The sequence below is a fragment of the Artibeus jamaicensis genome, unplaced genomic scaffold (assembly GCF_021234435.1).
Source record: "Artibeus jamaicensis isolate MK-2021 breed Jamaican fruit bat unplaced genomic scaffold, CSHL_Jam_final scaffold_1019, whole genome shotgun sequence".
In the NCBI taxonomy this organism is placed as follows: Eukaryota; Metazoa; Chordata; class Mammalia; order Chiroptera; family Phyllostomidae; genus Artibeus; species Artibeus jamaicensis.
The window spans coordinates 3686522-3708226 of NW_026522025.1; the positions used below are offsets into that span (position 1 = coordinate 3686522).

Here is a 21705-nt window from a genome sequence, read left to right on the forward strand (position 1 = left end):
TGTAGTTTACAAAAGGTTTTCACAGCAATGCTTTCATTTGGTTCTCACAAGAACACTGCACATTAATAACTCATATATTGAACACGAGGCATTTTATTTATTTTAAAAAATATCCTCACAACAGTTTCATTTTGAAGGTGAGGAAGCTGAGACACACAGTGAGTAATTGGCAGAGAGCTGGCATCTGCAGTCTGATTCCTGGTACCTACTCACTTTCCAGGGCTTCTTTATGATCTCAGCTGTATAGAGTTAGACGTGGTGGTGGTGGGGGGAATCTTACAACCTCTTGCCATCTCTCGTGAGTACCTTGTAACTTAAAGGCAGAGGTCAGGCCTGAGAGCCAATAATACAAAAACCCAGAGGAGTCCATTTTAATCCTTAGTTTATCATTCAAGTAGGGAGACACAGGTATTCTCCAAACAAACCCGACCCCAGTGATTAGCTAGGCAGGTAGAGAATGATGAAGGTAACAGTCTTGGGCATGGTCAGCACCTTAGTACCAGGCACCATATCAGTCATTTTATATCCGTCTTTGTCCTTGTGAGGAAACTGAAGCCCAGAGAGGTGAAATAACGAGGGCAGTCACACTGCAAATTTTCCTTCTGGATCCTGCACTTCAAGGTATGCATCTCCCATGCTAGAGGTTAAGTGGGAGTCACTTGCCCACAAATCTCGGGGGCCGTTTTTCCCTGAAGGCTGCCATGCCCTCTAGCCGGTCCCGGGTGGGGATGTTCTGAAACAACAGAATATTAGTTTGTGGGGGAGCAAGATCAGAGGACATAAAGATTTGCTCGAGTTCATCCAGCCCCTGACAATTCTTGCCATTGTCTGCAGGCTCTTGTGTTGGGCCATGCCAAGGTATGGGCCTCTGTGGCTCCTTATTCTCCCAGAGAAGACAGGCTGCCTCTTACGGTTACAGCCTCCACTTGCACACTGCTTACATGCCTCCAAAGAACTGACAATCTCCTGCAGCAGTCTGATGAGGCTTTGCAGTAAGAAATCTGGCTTTGAATCTACACTAGGCCCTGCAAGTCCCAGGATGCTTCCCCCGACCACCCCACCCCCGCATTTAATAGTGTTTTGGTTATTTGTTGACTTGGAGGTTAGTATTTTTGACTCACCCAGGAATCAGGGCTAACTAGGTCAGCCCTAGGTTGATCACCCCATAATCAAACACACGTAGCCTGTAGGCTATAGTAACCAAGGCCTTGACATCCCAACTCTCCTAAGTACCTCTGTTCTGTGATTCTCTGGGCACTACGTGAGGGCAAGATGTGCCACCATTAGATGGCAGAGAAAATAATCCCAGAGGGAAGCAATTTGGTTCCCCTGGCATCATCCCAGGCTAATTATGTGGAGTAAGTGGTATAGAGCAAGACCCTTTGGATTGGGAGGAACCTACTAAATTGGTCATGTATTGCACAAGGGCCCAGCCTCTGCTTACAAGCATGCATGGACTGATTGGCAGCAACCACGTACCTGGGCATAGCATATCCCTTCAATGGCCATCCCTGACGCAATGTCCACCTGCAAGAAAAAAGGTGGTACCTTGATCAGCCTGCCCTTGTCTACCTCCATCTGCACTGGGAGCCAGCTGCCCTTCTGTTTATACTATTCCCAGCTGATTCCTGGATTCCTCCAGCAAAGAATTACTGAGGCTTCCTGTATGCCGGTTACGAGCAGAGATGATTACACTAAGGAATTCCCTACCCGGAGAGGGAACACCATAACTGAAAAAACAGTGCTGGGTCAAGTGGGGGGCTATGAGAACAGTCGGGCGGGTTGCATAGGAGCCCAGACAGCCCAGCACCAGAGCCCATGCCCCTCACCTCCATGCTTTGTTCTCTCACCACTTCCTCCCCTTCAGTCAGGTCGCCTCTGTGCTTTTGGTCATACTTTTCCCCTTTTTCTGGAATTCTCCCATCCTTCCCAAGGCCCAACTCCAAAAAATCTTATCTAACTCAGCCCTGCCCAGTGAGACAGTGCAGCTCTTAACCTTTTATTAGTCATCTGGGTCTGTGTCTGTCCCCCTCCCCACCTTGGGGGCAGTGGCCATATTTGACTTATCTCTGTGTCCCAATGTCTGACTCAGCTCTAGATTCAGTGTGTGATATGTGATTGAGTCAGCTAATGTGTAAGGATGGATTAGCTGCACCCAAGACTCCACCCTGGTTCCTGTCCTTGAGGCCACACAGACCTGGTTTTTATTACTTGCTCTGTGTCCCTGGATGAGTCGTTCTCCCTTTCTGAACCTGTTTCCTTCTCTCCAAGGGAAAAAGATGAGGATGTAATCTGGACCATCCCCTGGCCAAACTTTATATTTTGTAAGATGGGTAAACTAAAGCACAGAAAGGGAGCATCAGCTTTGAAGTCTGTTATAAAAAGAGTCCGGTTCCTGAGTCCTTTCCAGCTGTGCTGTCAGTGGTGAGCCGTGAGAGCTCTGCCTCCCAGCCACCCCACTGACTGGTGGGCCCAAGTCCTGACCAGGGCCCTCTCACCTCCATTCCTCGGTCAATGGCTACTTTGCCCAGCCTCACAGCAATGGGGGCCTAAGGGAAAATGAAAAGCTTGGTTGAGGAGGGGATCCGTGCTGACAGGGGTGGGCAAAAGTAGGTTAAATTACCAGCCATCATTACCTAAAATGTAAATCATAAGACTACAAAATAGCAATAATAATGATAAACAATGCAAGAATAAACTGTTCCGTGTACTCACAACTGTAAACCTACCTTTCCCCCTCCCTGTGTGTTAGAATATATATTTATGTTTCTGAGTATACAGATATATCTATGAGAAATCTAATAATTTCATGTTAATTGGAAATGTGAACAGTGAGTCACACACACTGTGGCCACATTATGTTCAAGTAAAAAACAAATCCATATTTTAAAGCATAATGTGTGGTTACTCCAGAGGGAAAATCTGAGTGGTAAATTGGAGCCCTTGCATTTATTAAAAATCTTTTTGGGCCTTAATCTCTGGAACCATTTGACTCCCTAATCTTGGTGGTTTGTCCACTAGAGGGAAGCCATCTACCACACCATCCCCAGCACTCACCCATCCAGGAATTGCTGGAAGGTGAAGATTTGTTTTTTAGGTTAGTGGTCCAGCGTGGGTTAGTGATTGTGGTACTAGTTTTTGGAATGCTGGTGTTCTGGGATGCAAAGCTGCTTTCAAGTACTGAAATACTAGTACGTACATTAGTGGAATACTATTATTTCACTATATTAAAAATCTGAAATCAGAATCCCCTTGAGATCAAGTTCAAAGACCCCGTCACACAGTTTTTGCAGAAAGACATAAACCCTCCAGTGTCCAAGTCTTGGTAGATAGGCACCTCAGTGAAAGTGCAGTCAGCCACTATCTTGAGTCATTCAGGTTTGTGTTAGTTCAGATAATTTGTGACCGAGTGTAATAGAAATCTGACAGCATTAAAGCAGTCCTGGTAACACCTCCAGACTCTTCATTTATATGTGATGAAACTTAAAAATAAAGAAGACAAAACATGCTTTCCTTAAACCAAACTCAGTATCAGTTTTTAAAAGTTATAGTACCTGCCCTCAAGGAAGACCTCAAACTTATCAAAAGAGATAGGATTACTTAAACAGGAGATACAGGGCTTTTTTCCAAAATAAAATACTTATTTTTGTGATTAATCATTCAAATTGTTTTATTTGTTAGTATTAAAATGATGTATGGGTAGCAATTTTATAGACTTATACTTTTTGTTTTGTAATATGTTTGTAAAATTTTATATTTGAAATGCAGTAGTTTCACGGTTTTGGAAATTTTGTACATATTCTGTACTCTTCAGAATAAAACACTAGTTTTTATATTGTATGTAGTTTTTGTACTATGCAAAATAAATGCCAAAATGCCAGTGTTGTCTCTCTGGTATTGCAGTCATTTTTTTGTGACCTTGATGAGCAAGTCACCTAACCTTTCTGGGTCTCATACCACACACACACACAGTGAGGATAATTAGCTTAGCTGGGTTGGTCTGGTCATGGACACACTGGGATTGTGTCTGTTGGGTGGGAGGTGCTCCATGTGGGCTAAGTCAATGTTTATAATAAATTAGTAAAACCTGGCTCCATTTCAGCTGCTTTCTTACCTTAACAGAAACTTGGGACCTACCTTTGGGTCCTATTGGAATCACGAGAGGCTGGTAGAGGCTCTCATGTCCTTGGAGCCCCGTCCCTCAGAGCCAGGTGTCCTGCTGAAGGCTTTGGACCCAGCAGCTGCTAGTGCTGCACCTGGGCAGGGCCTTCACCCACCCCCTCGTTCTCTGAGCCTTTTCTGAGGATTTGCTCAGAAGGTCTTCAAGGGTTTGAAAAGTAAGCCCTAACAAATGTCCTACATGACACCCTGCAAGAATTTCCCCACCATGCACTATGGCCAGAAAGATGGGCTTCCAGTTCTTTATCTTGCTTTTTTAGTTTTGGGGATGTGTGGTTTTGTCCAGTATAGTGGCCACTAGCCACATGTAGCTATTAGTGTTTGAAATGTGGGAAGTGCCAGTAAATTTTTTAATTACATTTAAAGAACTGCATGTGGCTAGAGGCAGCCTTAGGGACAGCACAAGTGCAGTAGAACATTAACGACATCTCAGAAATTTCTCATGGACAGCACTGTTCTGAAGATTTGATTCCAGTCCCTCAGAATTCAGTTTTCATTTTAACCTAAAATTGGATCTAATTTTGTTTGCTGGATGGCTAAATGGCTACAAAACTCCAAAGAGGGTGGATTTTATAAGTGGTAAGTGGGTCTTGTGTGGCCCTGTGGCACACCCTGGCCTCCCCACACCTGTGCCCGCCACGGCACGGGCCCTCCCTCCTGTGCTGGGCTGCCACCACACCTGGGGCAGGATCTCCTGGGCCAGTTCTCGTGCCCGGTGGTAGGCTGCATCGCCCTTCTCGTTCTGAGCCACAGCGTGATTCACCAGCCCCAGGGCCTGGGCCTGCACCCCACTTAGTCGTCGGCCTGTGAAGATGAGCTCCTTCGCCAGGGCCACCCCCAGGCATCGAGGCAGCCTCTGAGTCCCTCCTGCCAGGATGGAATGGGTGGTAAGTCAGCACGGGGAGTGGGAGCCCAGAGAAGGTCCAGGCTGGGAGTCAGCCAAGACTACTTCTCAGAAGGAGGCTCTGAGTTAGGATAGAAGGGCAGAGCCCAGAAAACAGGGCAAAAGAGGAAAGCCAGGAAGTACTTTGGATAGAGGAATTGTGCAGGTTGAGGAGGGTGGGTGCTGTGGGTGGTGTTACCTGCTCCTGGGAGGACCCCTCGGGTGGTCTCAATCAGCCCCATGACAGCCGAGGAAGCTGCATGAACAGTGAAGCCCCACTTAAATGCCAGTCCTTGGGGAGAAGTGACACCCGCCTCTAGGCTGCTCCCACCTCTGGGCTCTGCTCACCCCTTCAGCCAACCACTTCCATCATGGCCTGGCCACTGCCTTTGGAAGAGCCCTGGCTTTCATCCTGCCACCCCCATTGGTGTGGGGGGTTGGGGGTGTGCATCACCAGGCAAGTCTCTCACCCTTTCTGAGCCTCAGGAGGAAAAAAGGATGACTGCCCCTTTTTGGCCTGCTTTGAAGAGCTGCTAAGGATCAAGTGAGGTAATGGTGATGGAACAAGGAGGGCGTTCCTGGAAGATGTTCAATACCTATTTGTTTGTGGGTTAACGCATTCTCTCTCTCATGCAACTTAGCTCTGCCTCCCACCGCAGTTATTCCTTCCAGTTTTCCATCAGCCTGAACTTTCCCTGTGTTCTGTCCACATCCTTCTTCGGAGTTCTGCTTCCTCTGAGAAGCCCTCCTTGGTGTTCCACCCCACAGGCTCTTCTCCTGAGTTCCCTCTAGCCATCTGAACGACACAGTGTGGGAATGGCCACCACTCTTGCCTATGAGGTGTTTTGCACTCACTCTCTCCTATTGCCAAAACCCTACAAGTTAGTTAATCTTCAACATGGAGAAGGGGAGAAGCAGAGTTGGGGCTATGACCTAGCCAGGTATTTTGATGCCTTCTCTTTGACACACATTTTTTAATGTTCTGGTGTGGCAAGAGAAAGAAAGCACTGGGGGAAGAGGAAGAACTGTGATGGACTTTTTTCCAATAGCCTTTAAGAGCGCCCACTGAACCACCAAGTCAGTAAGGTTAAAAATGTCATCAGGTACCTCCTTCGTCCCCTCCCTCCACTCTTCAAAGCTCAGTTGCCCAGAACAGTGAACCAGAGGGTAATGCTCCTGCCCAGGCATGTTTGTGTTTAGCTGGCTGGGATTCTGCCCCAATGGCTCACCTAAGGAAATTAGGTTCGGATAGAACTGAAAGGTTAAACGACTCATCTTGTTAACCTTTAACTGAAAGGTTAAACAACTCATCTTGTCCTCAGCCTCCCCCTCTGGGCTCGTTCTGTCAGCAGTGGCTCTGAGGTTGGTAGGAGCACCCTGGAGATGAGGGAAGCTGCGGCTGAGAGGTGGTTGGTACCACAGCAGTCAGGGGCTTGGCCGGGAGGCAAACCAGCCTCCCCTTTCACTCCCTCTGTGTCCTCCACCTTAGACTTGGTTGGAAGCCAAGAGCAGTGGCTGACTTCACAGAATCTCCAGACACCCTGTTTCGCTCAACCTTTCCTTCCCACCCTATCCCACCTCTCCTCTACCCAGTACCTGCCACTCGGAGATCACAGGCCAGGGCAAGTTCCAGGCCTCCACCTAAGGCAGTCCCATCCATAGCTGCAATGGTGGGTGCAGGGAAGGCCGCTGTGGAGATGAAAATGGGCTCAGCCTGTGAGGCTGTGGCAAGAGCGGCAGCACAGGGACCCAAAATTGGAGAGGGGCTAGCTGGTTGGGACAGAGGGCCTCACCTGGTACCTCAACCAGGTTATCTTAGAAGCTGGTTTTTCCAACAGGGAAATTTATGGAACCAGCTTAGGAACCAGAGTGGGGAGATGGGCTGGGTGATCCCTGCTTAGATCCCCTCTCTGGCCCCCTCTCCTGCTGGATTCTCTGGACTGTCCATTCTGCTCACCCTTCTTGTTCTGTGTGCCAAGTCCTGTGCTGGGTGCTGGAAACACAGAATTGAATCAGATATGGGGAAAACAGGCCCAGGGCGATCAGTGCTCCATTAAAGGAAGCTTAGAGGATGGGTTAGGGAAGGCTTCCTAGAGGAGGAGGCACTGGTGGCCTTAAATGATGAGTAAGAAGTTCGGGTGGCCAAGAAAGGATATTCTAGGCAAAAGGGACAACTGTCAAAGCCTGAAAGCATGCTTGATGAAACTTGGCACCTCTGGAATAGCCAGGCTCGAACCCTGAGGTCATTGCATGGGAGGTAGGGGTCAAAACCAGCAGGGCACAAAGGCCGAGGAGCCAGAGCCCCCTGTGAAGGAAATGCCCACTATACCCCCTTGCCACCCTTCTCCTCATAGAATTCCTGGTGCTGTTCCTCCCTGGGAGAGTCATTAGTCTCTCCACAGAGTTCACCAGACACTGTCCTCTCTTTAGAGTAGAGGATGGTGGGTGGGGCTTCAATCAGCAGGGGTCCTGAGTGCCCTCCTCCACCCCAGTCCAGGACCCTCACCAATCTCATTCATCATGCCTCGAAGCTGCTGGACACAGGCCCCCACCTCGGCCTCATTCATCTGCTCCCGCTCCTTCAGGTCTGCACCTGCAAGTGAGGGGTTGGTGACAGTCCCTGGGGAGTAACCTATTACAGAGTCCCAGGTTGTTAAAGGGTCCAGCAAAGGAAACCTGAGGAGGAGCAGCAGCGAGAGAGGAAGAGAAACCCCTGGAAGCACTGGTCGAGGAAGCCAGGGAAGGCCGGAGGGTGTCAAAAAGGAGAGGGTGTCGGCCGCAGCAGAAAGGAAAATGGGGCCTCATCAAAATACAGAAATTGCGTGTGTCGAAGGACACTATCAGGGAGTGAAAAGACAACATACAGAGTAGAAGAAAATACTGGTGAGTCACATGATCTGATAAGGGATTCATAGCTAGGTGACGTAAAGACCTACAACTCCACCACAAAAACCCCCACAATGGACAAAGACTTGAATAAACTTCTCCAAAGAAGATAGGCAGATGGCTAGTAAGCACGTGAAAAGATGCTTAGTGGTCAGTCATTAGGGAGACGCAAATGAAAATCAGTGAGTTAACATTCTGCACCCATTAGAGTGGCTCTTACAACAGCAGAAAAGAAGTTGCGTGTGGAGAACCCTGGTGGGATTATAAAGTGATGCAGCTGCTGTGGAAAGCCTTCTGGTGGTTTCTCAGGAAAGTTACATGTAAAATTACTATGCTCTCCTAAGGATACACCCAGAAGAATGGAAAGTAAGGACTCAAACAGAAACTTGCACACTAATGTTCATAGCAGCATTATTTGCAATAGCCAAAAGGTGTGAACAATACGGTGTCCAACAAGGGACAGATGAACACAATGTGTGTATGTGCAATGGAATATTATTGAGCCAGAAACAAAAATGACGTTCTGATTCGTGCTCCAACATGGATGAACCTTGAGGACACTATGCGAAGTAAAATAAACCAGACATAAAAGGACAAATGTGTGACTCCACTGGTCTGAGTACCTAGAATGGGCAAATTCATAGGAACAGAAAGTAGACCAGAGGTGGGCAGGGACATTGGTGAGAGTAGTGACTCAGGTGAGCTCATCAAAGGTCAGATGGTAGGAGGCTGAGGTGAGAGTAGAAGGAGAATGAGAAAAATTATACCAAGTCAACCTGGCAGAGCCCTTGGAAATCTTTGATTAGTTCCAGCCCCTCAGTGACAGATGGAGAAACTGAGTTCCCAGGGATGGACAGGGACTAACCCAGGTTTCCAGAGCAAGCTGGGGGAAGACCCAGACCTCTGGCAGCCTGCTAATCTGGGGTAGGGAGGAATGGTACCACCAGGGGCAGGAAGTGACCTTGATAGAGGAGGTCAGACAGATGGAGGTAAAGGAAGAGGCCAGGGTAGAATGATGACCTCGGCCAGGGCAGCTGGGTCTGGCCGACCGGTCTGCCCTTGTCCTGCAGGGCAGACTCCAGGGCACCACGATTCCAACAGGTCATATCTAAAGACTGAGTCCCATCCCCTTGAAAACTCCTGAAAATCACATTCCTCCCACCCTATCCCTCCATGACCACATCCCCACCTCCCCAGTGACCCCCATTACCCTCTCCCCAACCATCCCAGCATAGGCTCTTAGCTCAGCTCAGCTCTCACTGACTTGCTTCTTGTGGGCCTGGGGTGTGGTATGTGGTATTTCTTTGAAACAGAAGTTCACTGTACTTGCTCTGTTCTGAGGACCAAGTGGTACAGGGAGAGTGGAGGGCTTTGGTGACAGGACAGGGCAAAGGGCACAGCGTTCCATCTTGGCCATTGACCCTATGACTGTCTTTGATTCAATCTCCTTATTTCCTCAGTAAAGGGCCAGAACACAGCTTGGCGTAGTGGAAAGAATAAGGATTTAGGGGCCAAGTTCAAATTGAATTCTATTATACCTCTTACTAGCTATGTAACCTTTAGGCCAGGAATTTTACCTCTGTGTCTTGAGTTCACCTCTGTAAAATGGGAGTAATGAATCCTATACTAGAATTGGCCTAAGCCCTCCTTCCCAACCCGTGCAGGCCGGCGGGAGCCCCAGTGAGCTCTGGGGTGGGGGGAGGGGAGGAACCCACCTGCACAGAACACACCCTTCACTCCACTTCTGAAGAGCAGGACACGCACTTGCCGGTCTTCCCGCAGCTGAGCCAGAGCTTCCAGCAGCTGCAGAGGAGACCCTGTCAGACATGGGCCAACCCGGCCCCAACCCACCCTGGTGTCCAGCCTTTCTCACCTCACTGACGAAGACGTTTCCCAGGGCATTGCGGGCACGAGGTCTGTTCATTATAATCTCGGTGATTCCTGCAGCGGACCAAGCAACCTTGGGTGAGTCAGCTGGCCTGCTCACTCCTGGGCTGGGGCCTGGGCAGCCTCTGCCCCTGAGCAGCAGTGTGACTTGGGAAAGTCACACATTCCCAGGCCTCAGTTTTCCTGCCTGTAGACTAGAGAGACTAACCCTCCCCCTTTCTGTCTCACCAAAGAAGTGAAGGGCTTGTGAACTCTGGAGAACATGGGGAGAGGGACGAGAATGACCACTGCAGTGGCTCCTGCCTGCTTCTGCCATTGTTACACACACACTCCCTTTCTCTTCACTTTCTCAGCCCCGTCCATGTCATTCCCTTCGCAGCCACATTGCCTCCTTTAGAGTTTAATGAGTTATAATAAGCTAACGCCTTTGTGAGCACCACCCAGAGACCCCTCGCATGCTCTGATTCAGTCATAGCTCCCTCCTCAGCTTCAGAAGTAACAACGCCCTTGACTTATAGTCACTTTTTATGCATTTCTTCATAATTTCATCACCCAAGTGCATGTCACTAAACATTGCAGTTTAGACTTGAGAACTTTAAAAAATGTGATATGTCGTTTAAAAGCTTGTTAAAAATCCTCAGTTTCAGACTCTAGGCTGCCTTTCCCTCGATAGCTATTTATTAAGGAACGTGGGGCATTTGACAGGTAGGGTTTCCTGGATTTTGCAGATTGCAGGCTCACTGGCGAGTCGGCAGGTTCCTGTGTCACAGGAGCTTGCCAACCAAACCCAGAGGCCTGTTCACTCAGGTTCTGTTGCCTTTGGCAAGAGACTAACACTTGCCCTACCTGTGTGATGATCTTTCACACAGCAACAGCTAAGCTTCTTAAGGAATTCTCCATACTTATTTTAATCACTTTCTTGCCTTCCATTCACTTAAGCCTTCTGCAATGGAGCTCCCACTCCTATCACTCAGCAGAAACAATTCTCACCCAAGTCACCACATCACTAACTAAGGGACAAGTTTCTATCCTGGTCCCAGACTTAGCACAATTCACTGTCGACTACATAGACATGTTCCTCCTTGAACACTCTCTGCCTTGGCTTTTTAAAAAGAAACTTAGATTTTTTTCCCTTTTCTTTTATAGCAGTTTTAGGTTTACAGCAAAACTGAGCAGAAAGTAGAGTTCCCAGTACACACACAGCACCCCCCACCATCAACATCCTGCACCAGAGTGGTACCTTTGTTACAGGAGACAAACCGACGTGGAAGTGTCATTATCACCCAACGTCCATAGTTTACGTTAGGGTTCATTCTTAATGTCCCGTGTTTGAGGGTTTTGACTAATATATAGCAACATGTATCTGCCTTGTGGTCCCACGTTCTCCTGGCCCCTCCTTCTTCTCAGATGCTGCTCTGCACTTCTTCTCTAGGTTTTCTTCCACCCAGTTTTTTACCTTCTTAACTCATTAACTGAACACAGCTATAACAAATAAGTCCAGGGAATGTAATGGTGACTATGGTAAATAGTATTATTTATTTGAAAGTTGCTAAGAAAGTAGATCTTAGAAGTTCTCAGAATAAGGAAAAAAATGTGTAACTGTGTGGTGGTGGATGTTAACCAGACTTATTGTGGTGATTGTTTCACAATGTACGGGATAGTGAGTCGTGTTGTACACCTGAAACTAATATAATGTTGTATGTCAATTATACCTCAATTTTTAAAAAGCCCAACTCTTACAAAAAGTAACTCCACAAAAGAAGATATACAAGTGGCTAATATGCACATGAAAAGGTGTTTAGTTTTATTAGTACCTAATAAATGAGAGTTTTAAAAAAGCATAATGGGATATGACTACACACCCAGTACAAGGGCTCAAACTAAAAAATCAGAAAGTAAAATCTAAGTGTTGGTGGTAAAAAAGAAACCCCACATATCTAATGAACAATTATAATATATAAGAAATTGTGGGAGTTATAGCTATGTAACAATCCCTGCCCACAAGGTACTTGTAACGTAATACAAGTAAATTAAAATAGGAGATCTTCCTTTGGCTGGTGTAGCTCAGTGGACTGAGCACTGGACTGGGGACTAAAGGGTCGCCAGTTCAATTCCCAGTCAGGGCACATGCTTGGGTTTCAGGACAGGTCCCCAGTAGGGAGTGTGTAAGTGGCAACTACACACTGATGTTTCTCTCCCTTTCTGTCTCCCTTCCTCCCCCCCCCCCGAAAATAAATAAAAATAAAAATCTTAAAAACAATACGAGGTCTTGAGTAAGGTAAGTATGTGAAGTACTTACAAGATTACAGATGGCAGCTCACAGATGGAAGCATTTGAGCAAGGTGAAAATAAGTACAAATTTTCATTTTAGGAATGAAATGTGGAAAATAAACTATGCGATTTTTTTCTTTTTTCTTTCTTTTAACATTTAAAGATTTTATTTATTTATCCACCTGGCTAGAAAACTATAGAAAACCGGGACAGAGAACTATAATGTTCAGGCTGGGAGGACTTCCTTAACCGCCTCAGAAATTCTCCAAGAGTTCACTGAGTCCCGCAGGTCTGGAGGTCCCACACCACTGTGGGACCACACCACTGGTATGTCCCTCAAGGTCCTTTCCTGCACAGGTGCTTCAGAAGAGAAAATGTTGCAACTTTGGGGAAGATAAACTGTAGTGGATACATTTAAAACCATACCAGAGAAACCATATCAAAGGAGTTGAGGAAAACAGTCTAGGTCCAAGGTCATTGTGGCAGACAAACCTTTGGGTGGCCCCTCTGTTCACATCCCCTCGAATGTGGGCAGGACCTAAGAAGTGCTTCTAACCAACAGAATATAGCTAAGGTTATCAAATGTCGATTCCAAGATTAGATTAAATTATATAGCACAGGTGATGAGATGTTACTTTTGTGGTCAGGTTATGATGTATATCAGACTCTGTTTTGCTAGTGCACAAGAGAGAAACTAGTGGACCTATGGAGAGGGTCATGTGGCAAGGAACTGTGAGCAGACTCTAAGAGCTGAGGTTGGCCAGGGTCACTGCTGTGAGGATGGCCTGGATCATACATACGCATGGAAAGGAAAGGGACATTAAGAGGCAGTAGGTAATTCCAGAAGAATTTACTTAGGCAGAGAGGAGAGGAGAGGACCCAAGTCAGGGTCGTAGCTAGAATAAAACACACAGGTGGGACAGCTTAAAAGGAACCCATAGGGTGGGAGAGAAAAGATAAACCGGTCAGGCATGGTGGACGAGAACGCCCTGCTAAGAGAGGAATTGGAGTAGTGACATAGAGAAGAGTGAAGAGTGGTTAGCAAGACAATCTCACTTTCAAGGACAACAGGTAAAACGTGACAATGTTCTGATGCCATCGGTCCAAGAGGAAGTGACTTTCTTTTTTTTTAGTTTTTATTTTATTGATTATGCCATTACAGTTGTTCTGTTCCCCCCTTCATTTCCCTCCACCCTGCACCCCCCACCCCTATCATTCCCCCCCTTTAGTTTATGACCATGTGTCTCAAGTTCTTTGGATTCTATATTTCCCACACTATTCTTGTCCTCCCCCTATCTATTTTCTACCTACCATCTATGCTACTTATTTTCTGTACCTTCTCCCCCTTCTCCTCCCACTCCCCTGTTGCTAACCCTCCATGTGATCTTCATTTCATGGTTCTGCTCCTGATCTAGCTGTCCTCTTAGTTTGCTTTTGTTTTAGATGTGGTTGTTAATTCCAGAACTGTGAGTTTGCTGTCCTTTCACTGTTCATCTTTTTTATCTTCTTTTTCTTAGGTAAGTCCCTTTAACATTTCATATAATAAGGGCTTGGTGATGATGAACTCCTTGAATTTGATCTTATCTGAGAAGCACCTTATCTGTCCTTCCATTCTAAATGAAAGCTTTGCTGGATAGAGCAATCTTGGATGAGGGTCTTTGGATTTCATGACTTGGAATACCTCTTTCCAGCCCCTTCTTGCCTGTAAGGTCTCTTTTGAGAAATCCGCTGACAGTCTGATGGGAACTCCTTTGTAGGTGACTGTCCCCTTAGCTCTTGCTGCTTCTAGGATTCTCTCCTTCATTTTAATCTTGGCTAATGTAATGATGATGTGCCTTGGTGTGTTCCTTCTTGGGTCCAACTTCTTTGGGCCTCTCTGAGCTTCCTGGATTTCCTGGAAGTCCATTTCCTTTGCCAGATTGGGGAAATTCTCCTTTATTATTTGTTCAAATAAGTTTTCCACTAGTGGCTGTGCCTTTCCCCCTTCTGGTACCCCTATAATTCAGATGCTGGAGCATTTAAAGATGTCCCGGAGGTTCCTAAGTCTCTCCTCATTTTTTTGAATTCTTGTTTCTTCATCCTTTTCTGGTTGGTCATTTTATCCTCCTTCTGGTCCACTCCTTTGATTTGAGTCCCAGTTTCCTTTCCATTACTATTGGTTTCCTGTGCATTGCCATTCATTTCAATGAGTTTAGCCTTCATATGTTCCTCTAATTTGTGACTAAAATCAACCAGTTCTGTGAGCATCCTGATCACCAGTGTTTTGAACTGTGCATCTGAAAGTTTTGCTATTTCTTTGTCACTTAGATTTATGGGCTCTGGGGCTTTGAGATCTTCTTGAGCCATTTTTGGTCTGTTCTTGCCCATTAAGTATGAGGAGCAGAGCCTTAGGAGCGGGGCAGGGCCTCCAGGGCAGGGTCGCTGGGTTGTGAAGCTGTATGTGGTTGGCGGGGTCAGAGAGGGGAAATGGCATCCCCCTCTCCTGCTTCCCGCCACTGGGTGAGGATCGAAGCCTTAGGTGTTCACCAGGGTAGGGCCACTCAGGTGGCTGGGTTGTGACGCTGTATGTGGGGGCGGGGTCAGAGCCGGGAATTGGCAGTCCCTGCTGCCTCCCGTTGCTGGGAATGGCTCAGTCCCGTCTCACTGCCCACTCCCTCGCCAGTCTATCTGTACAAGAATGCGCCAGCACTGTCAACCCGCCCCCCTTCACCCTCACCAGATCCGCCGGTCCCTCACTGGGTCACACTCATTGGTCACTCACTGGGTCGGCCCTTTGCAACCCCACACCTGGGATCTGCGCGCCTGAGTTCGTCTGATAGAGTTTTCCTGTGCAACCCCACTCCGCCAGCTGCTGGTTTAGCTCCTCTTACTGGTCAGGCTGAAGGATTTGTTGTTATCGGACTTCGGAAAAGTTCAATTTTCTGTGTTCTGGCTATGTTTTCTGTTGCTAATATTTTGTTGTCTCTAAACTTGGTTGTGTGAGAAGGCACAGCATCTCCACCTATGCCTCCATCTTGGCGGAAGTCTTCTGGACCCCTCAGTGACTTTCTAAATGCCCTCTGGCAGGGGCAAGAGGCTTAATCTGCTGATGCTTGTTATTTCTGGATAATGAGGTTTTATCCTCAAGGTCTATGACCTCAGATGATGTTTTTTACTAATGTACAAATCTGGGTTTTATATAGAAGAGGCCGTGATTATTTAATGGTTGACAAAACAGGTTTTGAAATCAGACCTGGTTCAAATTGCTCAATCTCACTATGCCTCTGTTTCCTAATTTGTAAAGCAGAGAGAACATTCATAACCATCTCAAGGTGAGAGCTGTTGCCAGTGCGGCAGTGAAATGAGCATGAGAGTAAGGGGTATTCTCTAAGACCCAGCAATCCCACATGGCCAGAGAAGTTTTCCTCAAGTGATGTAGCAGGACGTTGGCAGCCTCTACATGCCCTGGAAAAGCGGGGGCTACACACCAGAGAAAGGTGTGCCACAGTAGGGAGCAAGGAACTAGATTCATGCAGCAAAACAGTTTTTCAAAAGTTAGTGTGAGGAGTGGGGAGGAAATAAGAGATGTAGAATCCAATGCCCTCTGTGTAAATTAAAATTCTTAGGCCTGGCTAGTGTGGCTCAGTGGATTGAGCACCAGCCTGCGAACCAAAGGGTCACCATTCTGAATTTCCAGTGAGGGCACATGCTTCACTTGTCGGCCAGGTCCCCAGTTTCGGGGAAGGAAACATGAGAGGCAAGCACCGGTGGATGTTTCTCTCCCTCTTTCTCCTTCCCTTCCCCTCTGTCTAAAATAAATAAATAAAATCTTTTTTATGGGGGTGGGGTGGGATGGGAGAAATAGATTTAAAAAAATGTACTTGAAAAGTAACTAAATAAAATTTAATATTAAAAAAAAAAAAACCTCAGTGGATTGAGCGCGGGCCTGCGAACCAGACAGTCGCGGTTCGATTCCCAGTCAGGGCACATGCCTGGGTTGCAGACCAGTTCCCTGCAGGCCAGTTCCCAGCAGGGGACGCACGAAAAGCAACCATACATTGATGTTTCTCTCCCTCTCTCCTTCCCTTCCCCTCTAAAGATAAATAAATAAAATATTAAAAAAAAAAAAAGAAGATGGGGAAGCATTTTCAGGAACATGTATTAAGGACACGTGGGCAAAATCAAAGGGAGGTAGGATCAAGGTGGGGAAGTGGGGATGGCTGGGGTGGTAGGGAGTCATGGGGGGGAAATGGAGACAACTGTACTTGAACAGTAAAAAAACATGTGAAAAAAAATAAATAAAATCTTTTTTAAAAAGTTCTCTTTCATACACTTAAGTCTTAAAAAAATAAAGTAAAATTATTTTTAACATTTTTAAAATTTATTGATTTGAGGAGAAGAGGGAGCAAGGGAGGATGGCGGGTGGGGGGGTGGAGGTCGGGGAGGGGGGAAGTTTTCATAGGTTGATTCTTGTAAGTGCCCTGGCGGGAAATGAAACTCGCAACCCCGGCGTATAGAGAGGGCATTCTGACCAAACTGAGCGATTGGCTAGGAAACGAACGAAATTAGAATCCTGACACAAGCAATGCTACAGGAAACACAGGGAAAAGGGGATAGGACTGGGGAGAAAGTAAAGAGAACGGCCTTGACTTGGTAGGGTGTAGCGGACTGAGGAGTTTAGGTAATGATACAGCAAAATAAAACAAACAAACGACAAATAAATACAGAGCGCGATAGAAGGTGTTTTCTGCTAGAGACCAAAAAACTTTGCCCTTTGGGTCAGCTAGACGCAAAACAGCCGACAGTGGCCCAGCCAATCCGGTGGGAGGAGACACATCCTCCTCTGCCCTCACCCTCCTTCCTCTGGCACGAGCAGCTGGATTGGCTCCGCCACCTCTGCCTGCTTGGACCCTTGCCCAAGACCTTGACCTTGGGGGGGCAATCACGCCTTTTAAAGCTCCAGGGGTGGGGGGGTGCTTGTGCCTTAGTCTCACTCCTGAGCGACTCCTCTTCCCTTTCTCACCTCCCAGGCCACCGAACCCGGGACTGAGGACCGGTACTGACATAGTTCCACTGCAACTCGGGTCGGGGCGACCACTAGGGTGGTCACCCACTCTCGGGGAGTCTAGAATGGGATGCAGGAGATTTGGGACCAAATCCTGAAACGCACCGAGCGACCCTCCTTCCCGCTACAGGTCTTGGTCTTTCTATGTGCAGTGGACGCGCTGGCCATCGTCCCGTTCTCCCCTCTACCCCGGCTCGCCCCAGTCGCCTCCGGGGTGCTCCCAGAGACGGCGCACTCGCCTTTGTCGGGACCCTCCAGGGCGCGCACTTGGATCTCCGGCTCCCGGGCTGTTCCATCCGAGGCACCACTGCGGGCCCCAGGGGGCCTCCAGGGCCTCGTTAGGTTCAGGGCGCTGGTCAGGACACGCAGCATCTGGGCGCAGGCTGGAGAGGCGCGGCTCCACTTTCTCCACTGCGTCCTCTGCCACTGAGCGTGTGATGCTGGGCCACGAGGCCTTCCGGAATTGCTCCACCTAAGGGCCGATAGGTCCTCACCGCTCTGCTCACTTCTTGGAGACCCGAAGACCTTGGGGCTGGGGGAAGCCCAGCTCCGAAGCATGGTTTGGGGCAAGGATGTCAACTTTTGTTAAGCATTCGAGTGTTTTAAATCCCTGTGATAACGACTACTGAAAAAGATAAAGTCAGAAGCCAATTAAAGTACTGATAACAGATTTAAACAGGTAATATGCTAATATAAAACAGAAATGTTCAGCTTGAACTGAATGCTTTTGGGCTCAGGACGGGAGTTCACAACCAGTTGGAGACGCAGTCCACCTCAGCCATTGGATAAAAAGCTTTGCAACCTGGAACCACCTATTCCGGTTTAGGTTCTCTCCAGTAAGGAGTGTGGCCTGAAGCAGAGTCTGAGGCTGGTGGCAGGGATTAGCCAGAAACTGGTTTCACAGAAGTGTAGCCTGAGAAAAATTTTTGGACTATTGGAATTGTTCTGTATGCTGTAATGGCAGTAGTTTGGAAGTGATAGTGCATGTATTGCAACTCAACGGAAAGTACACTAAAAAGGCCCCCTGGTGGTGGTGGGGGGGTGGATTCCACTACCTGTATGCTGGAAACAAAGGAAAAACCGAAGTTCAGTCACTAGCTCTGTGACCTTTTTAATCTCCCTGAAACTCATTCTCATGTGTTGTTTTGTTAGGATTAAAGGGGGTTACAGAAGCAAAGGCTTTAGCACCTAGTATATTCTATATATTTGATGTTTTTATTTGCTGATTTTGAATTGCAAATTTGTCCACTCACAAAAATTTATTTGTAACCCCAAAATCAATACTTGAAGAACTCTTGTGGCAAGAATCTGAGTGGTGCCTTTGTGCTTATTCCCAGCTGAGCTGAGGCTGAACAAAATCATGCAGTGCCTTGTTTCAGCTCTCATGCTATAAATGAGCATCCCTCTCGCAAACTATTTTGTGCCACAGTTTTTGCATTTTTGTCCTTTTTGTTGGTGATTTTACTCTTTAAAAATGGTCCTCAAGCTTGAAATGTTGTCTAGTATACCTGTGTGCAAGAAAGGTGTGATGTGTCTTATGAAGAAAACAATGTGTGTTGGGAACTGCCCTGCCTGGTTTTAGAAGCTGTAACCCCCCATGGCTAAGGCTGAGTGAGCCACCTTTGGACTAAAAGCCACTAAGAAGACAAAGCTTATCTCCCAGGCAGGGGCACAACCTCTGCCCCTTTTACTTCATTCTGCCTGGCCCCCAGTGCATGATCGGTTAGCCAATGATGGGTAAAATTCTCAAGGGAGGGACAACCTAAGACAGGCATGATTATGAGGGCCCCCAGGGAAGGACTTGGGGGCTATAGCAAAAGAGGGTGATGGACCCTCAGCCCTGAGCTTTGACATAGCCTGAGTCCTCATTCTGTTTGGGAGAAGTCTCCTAATCTCTTGGCTGCCTTACTTCCTCTGCTTAACTTAAGCCTGAAACAATGACAGAGGGTGGTACAGCCCTGTGCTGGAAAGGGTGGGATTCCCAGGTGATCAGGCCTGAGAAAGAATGCATAAACTCCTGTAAAACCTGCTTTGATAAGAATGTTCTCAATTAAATGATAAGGGTCCAGCAGGAAATGAGTTTGTTTACTAAAGTTTTATAGCCCCTTAGCTAACAGACCCACTCAGAATAAGCCCTCCTAGTTCTTGTATGTTATCTATTGTTTGATCCTTACTACCTGACAGTGATTAATGAGCTTTACCTGTATTCCTGTGCAAAATGAACCTGATAAAAGCCCATCGAGGAAAAGGCTCTTGGCCCTTCTTCTTTGAGAGATCAGCCACCTTTCCTCCCAAAGCAGATCATGTTTTTGCAGACTTATTCTCATCTGGTGGCAGGGAGGGCCCTGTGGGCAGAGCCCCCCACAAATATGTATTAGATAAGCTTAGTTCAGACATGAGTTATGGTGCTATTAGCCTTGAGTCCAGTGTTAATGAATCAGTTACATATTTGTGTATGTCTGTATATATATATATTTTTTATACACACACATATGTTTTTATACCATCGACAAGAGAAAGGGCAACCTACTGAATGAGAGAAGATATTTGCAAATGATATGTACATTAGGGAGTAATATCCAAAATACAGGGTGGGACAAAAGTAGGTTTATAGTTATTTGTATAGAAAAATCTCCCAATAATTAATAAATAATAATATAAGAATAAACTGGTTGTATTCCCAGTTTATTTGTTTGTTTTTAGCTGTGTTACCAACCATAAACCTACTTTTGCCTCATTCTGCATTTGAAGAGGTCATACAACTCAACATAAAAAATTAAAAACTGAACGAAAAAAATGTTCAGAGGACCTGCATAGACATTTATCCAAAGACAACATACAGATGGCCAACACACATGAAAAGATGCCCAACATTATTAATCATCAGGGAAATGCAAATCAAAACCACATTGAGATGTCAGCTCACGCCTGTCAGAATGGCTATCATCAGATGGAGGTGTAGGTGGAAATACTGTACTTCCTTGCACAACCAAATTTAAGGACAACAAAGATTTAAAAACAAAAACACAATCAAAACAGACATAAAATTGAACTGTACCGAAGTCCAACAACAACGAGCCATTCATCTAGACTGGTAAGAGGGGCAGAGTTGATGGTGGGTGGAGAGGGGTCAGGGCAGGAAAAAGTGGTGGCTGCTGGAATGACCCAGGTGCACAGGTGGCAGTTGGCAGATTCCAGGTGTGGGGTGGTAATGGGCAGACCCAGTGAGGGTGCAAGGTGGCTGCTGGACCGTGGTCACAGGTTCATGTGCAGATAAACCAGGCAAAAAAAAAAAGAGTAGTGAGACAGACCGCGTATTCCCCTCCATCCTGCACCCTCTCCCCATCCCCCCCTTTAGTTCATGTCCATTGTCACAAGTTCTTTGGCTTCTACATTTTCCACACTATTCTTGCCCTCCCCCTGTCTATTTTCTACCTACCATCTATGCTACTTATTTCTGTACCTTCTTCCCCCTTTTCCTCTTCCCACTCCCCTGATGCTAACCCTCCGTGTGATCTCCATTTCTGTGGTTCTGCTCCTGATCTAGCTGTCTGCTTAGTTTGCTTTTGTTTTAGGTGTGGTTGTTAATAACTGTGAGTTTGCTGTCCTTTCACTGTTCATATTTTTTATCTTCTTTTTCTTAGATAAGTCTCTTTAACATTTCATGTAATAAGGGTTTGGTGATGATGAAGTCCTGGAACTTGACTTTATCTGAGAAGCACTTTAATCTGTCCTTCCATTCTAAATGAAAGCTTTGCTGGGTAGAGCAATCTTGGATGTAGGCCCTTGCATTTCATGACTTGGAATACTTCTTTCCAGCTCCTTCTTTCCTGCAAGGTCTCTTTTGAGAAATCAGCTGACAGTCTGATGGGCACTCCTTTGTAGGTGACTGTCCCCTATCCCTTGCTGCTTCTAGAATTCTCTCCTTCATTTTGATCTTGGGTAATGTAATGATGATGTGCCTTCACACACCAAGGAGGTGTGTTCCTCCTTGGGTCCACCTTCTTTGGGACTCTCTGAGCTTCCTGGACTTCCTAGAAGTCTATTTTCTTTGACAGATTGGGGAAGTTCTCCTTTATTATTTTTCAAATGAGTTTTCCACTTGTTGCTCTTTCTCTTCTCCTTTTCGGTACCCCTATAATTTGGATGTTGGAACATTTAAAGATGTCCTGGAGGTTCCTAAGCTTCTCCTCCTTTTTCTGAATTCTTGTTTCTTGTGTTCTTCCTTCTGGTCCACTCCATTGATTTGAGGCCCAGTTTTTTTCCTATCACTATTGGATCCCTGTGCATTTTCCTTCATTTCACTTAGTGTAGCCTTCATTTTGTTCATCTAATTTGTGACCAAAATCAACCAGATCTGTGAGCATCCTGATCACCAGTGTTTTGAACTGTACATCTGGTAGGTTGGCTATTTCTTTGTTGCTTAGAAGTATTGGGTCTGGGGCTTTGAGTTGTTCTGCTTGAGCCATAATTTTTTTGGTCAGGTCGCACCTGTTACATGTATGAGGGGTGGAGCCTTAGGTGTTCACCAGGGTGGGGCAACCCAGTGGCTGAG

General features: G+C 46.6%; 1 protein-coding gene across 4 annotated transcripts; it reads right to left on the reverse strand.

Moving 5' to 3' along the window:
- Window positions 1-73: 73 nt before the first annotated feature.
- On the reverse strand, window positions 74-17946 carry ECHDC2 (enoyl-CoA hydratase domain containing 2). Of its 4 annotated transcripts, XM_037158329.2 has the most exons (11): window positions 17390-17945; window positions 9822-9889; window positions 9664-9751; window positions 7569-7655; window positions 7020-7055; window positions 6659-6751; window positions 5262-5318; window positions 4859-5046; window positions 2499-2549; window positions 1480-1527; window positions 74-733 (listed from the first exon to the last, which is right to left on the reverse strand). In XM_037158329.2, the coding sequence occupies exons 1-11, from the start codon at window positions 17706-17708 to the stop codon at window positions 656-658; spliced, it is 1113 nt and encodes a 370-aa protein (XP_037014224.2). In that variant the 5' UTR covers window positions 17709-17945; the 3' UTR covers window positions 74-655. The 4 variants fall into 4 exon arrangements, with proteins under 4 accessions (XP_037014224.2, XP_037014226.2, XP_037014225.2 ...); XM_037158331.2 differs by lacking the exon at window positions 5262-5318 and having other exon boundaries at window positions 17390-17946; XM_037158330.2 differs by lacking the exon at window positions 7020-7055 and having other exon boundaries at window positions 17390-17944.
- Between the last annotated feature and the right edge of the window lie 3759 nt (window positions 17947-21705).

Bases quoted from the DNA above. Each gene is read 5' to 3' on its own strand.
- ECHDC2 (XM_037158329.2), bottom strand. From the start codon at position 17,708: ATGCTTCGGAGCTGGGCTTCCCCCAGCCCCAAGGTCTTCGGGTCTCCA. The intron at 7,056-7,568 runs GTGAGGGTCCTG...CTGTGTTTCCAG, and splicing joins AGGCATGATGAATGAGATTG to CACCCAGCACAGGACTTGGC. The intron at 2,550-4,858 runs GTGTGGTGGCAG...ATTTTCCCTTAG, and splicing joins CCCAGGAGATCCTGCCCCAG to GCCCCCATTGCTGTGAGGCT.